Raw genomic sequence first — 1,393 nt, 5'->3', positions numbered from 1 at the left:
TCGAGGATACGTGCTGGGATGAGGGTAAATCCAGAGTGGGATGGGGTGTCGGGATAGGGCCTGCCAATAGGGGCTGGAATGGGGCTGAGTCCCTCGGGATGTCTGCGGGATGGAGGGTGGGACGGAACAGCCAGGGATGGAGCTGGGCCAGCCAGGGATGGAGCTGGGACAGCCAAGGATGGAGCTGGGACAGGGATGGAGCTGGGACAGCCAGGGATGGAGCTGGGACAGCCAAGGATGGAGCTGGGACAGGGATGGAGCTGGGCCAGCCAGGGATGGAGCTGGGACAGCCAAGGGGGAAGTTGACCAAGTTGAGTGGTTGAGTGACCAAGCCCAAGCCTGACCCAACATCTTGGTGATGGGCTCAGGCATGTCCCTTCACCTCCAGCCACCCTGGTGGGAACAAAACCCACTCCTATGGGAACAAGTCCCTCTGTCCCCAACCCTGTCCCCCGCCAGGCACCCTCCTGATGTCCCCAGGCCATGCTCATGTCCCTGCTGTGTTCCCAGACCAGGTTTTTGGCTGCTCGCTGCTGGCGCTGTGCGAGCGGGAGCGAGGGACGGTGCCACGCTTCATCCTGCATTGCATCTGCACCGTGGAGAGGAGAGGTACAGAGGACAGGGACAACCTGGGACCCTGGCATGGGGACATGGGGACAGCTCCAGGGACAGCCTACGTGGGATGTTTGGGTTTTCCTTGGAAGCCTGGTGCTGGCTGCTGTGGGCACCGACACAGCTGTACTGGTCACTGTCACCATGTGCCACCTGGTTGTGGGCATCCTCCCAGGGACAGCAGGGACACATGGGGACCCAGAGTTCCCTCAAGAGTGCCTAATGTCCCATCCCAGCGTGGATTGTTTAACTGGGAGCTTTCCCCCATCTCCATCTGCCCAGGTCTGGACATTGATGGGCTGTACCGGGTCAGTGGCAACCTGGCCACCATCCAGAAACTGCGCTACAAGGTGGAGCACGGTACGGTCACCCGCGGTGACAGTGGGGGACAATGGGGTATCCCCTCTTCAGAGGGACAGGGGAGGGGGCAGCCAGGGACCGCCCACCCATCCCTGGGGCTCTGGATGCAGCTGAGATGCTGTCCCACCCCCAGACGAGCAGCTGGACCTGGATGACGGGCACTGGGAGGACATCCACGTTGTCACCGGCGCACTGAAGCTCTTCCTGCGGGAGCTGCCAGAGCCACTCGTCCCCTTCAGCCACTTCGACAAGTTCATCGCTGCCATCAGTGAGGGACAGGGACAGGGGATGGGATGGGATGGGATGGGATGGGATGGGATGGGATGGGATGGGATGGGATGGGATGGGATGGGATGGGATGGGATGGGATGGGATGGGATGGGATGGGATGGGATGGGATGGGATGGGATGGGATGGGATG

The 1,393-nt window shown here is 61.8% G+C and overlaps 1 protein-coding gene across 1 annotated transcript in view; it reads left to right on the top strand.

Moving 5' to 3' along the window:
* Positions 1 to 1,393, top strand: part of LOC102043988 (rho GTPase-activating protein 27) — a 13,751-nt gene that overhangs the window by 10,419 nt on the left and 1,939 nt on the right. Inside the window, exons 10-12 of the mRNA XM_031063636.1 lie at positions 516 to 609; positions 895 to 972; positions 1,106 to 1,240. Coding sequence (XP_030919496.1) covers positions 516 to 609; positions 895 to 972; positions 1,106 to 1,240 — 307 coding nt within the window. The remainder of the gene's footprint in view (positions 1 to 515; positions 610 to 894; positions 973 to 1,105; positions 1,241 to 1,393) is intronic.

Source organism: Geospiza fortis, unplaced genomic scaffold, assembly GCF_000277835.1.
Source record: "Geospiza fortis unplaced genomic scaffold, GeoFor_1.0 scaffold373, whole genome shotgun sequence".
Taxonomy (NCBI): domain Eukaryota; kingdom Metazoa; phylum Chordata; class Aves; order Passeriformes; family Thraupidae; genus Geospiza; species Geospiza fortis.
Note: the sequence above shows the minus strand (reverse complement) of the source record. Positions and strands in the feature narration are given on the sequence as shown.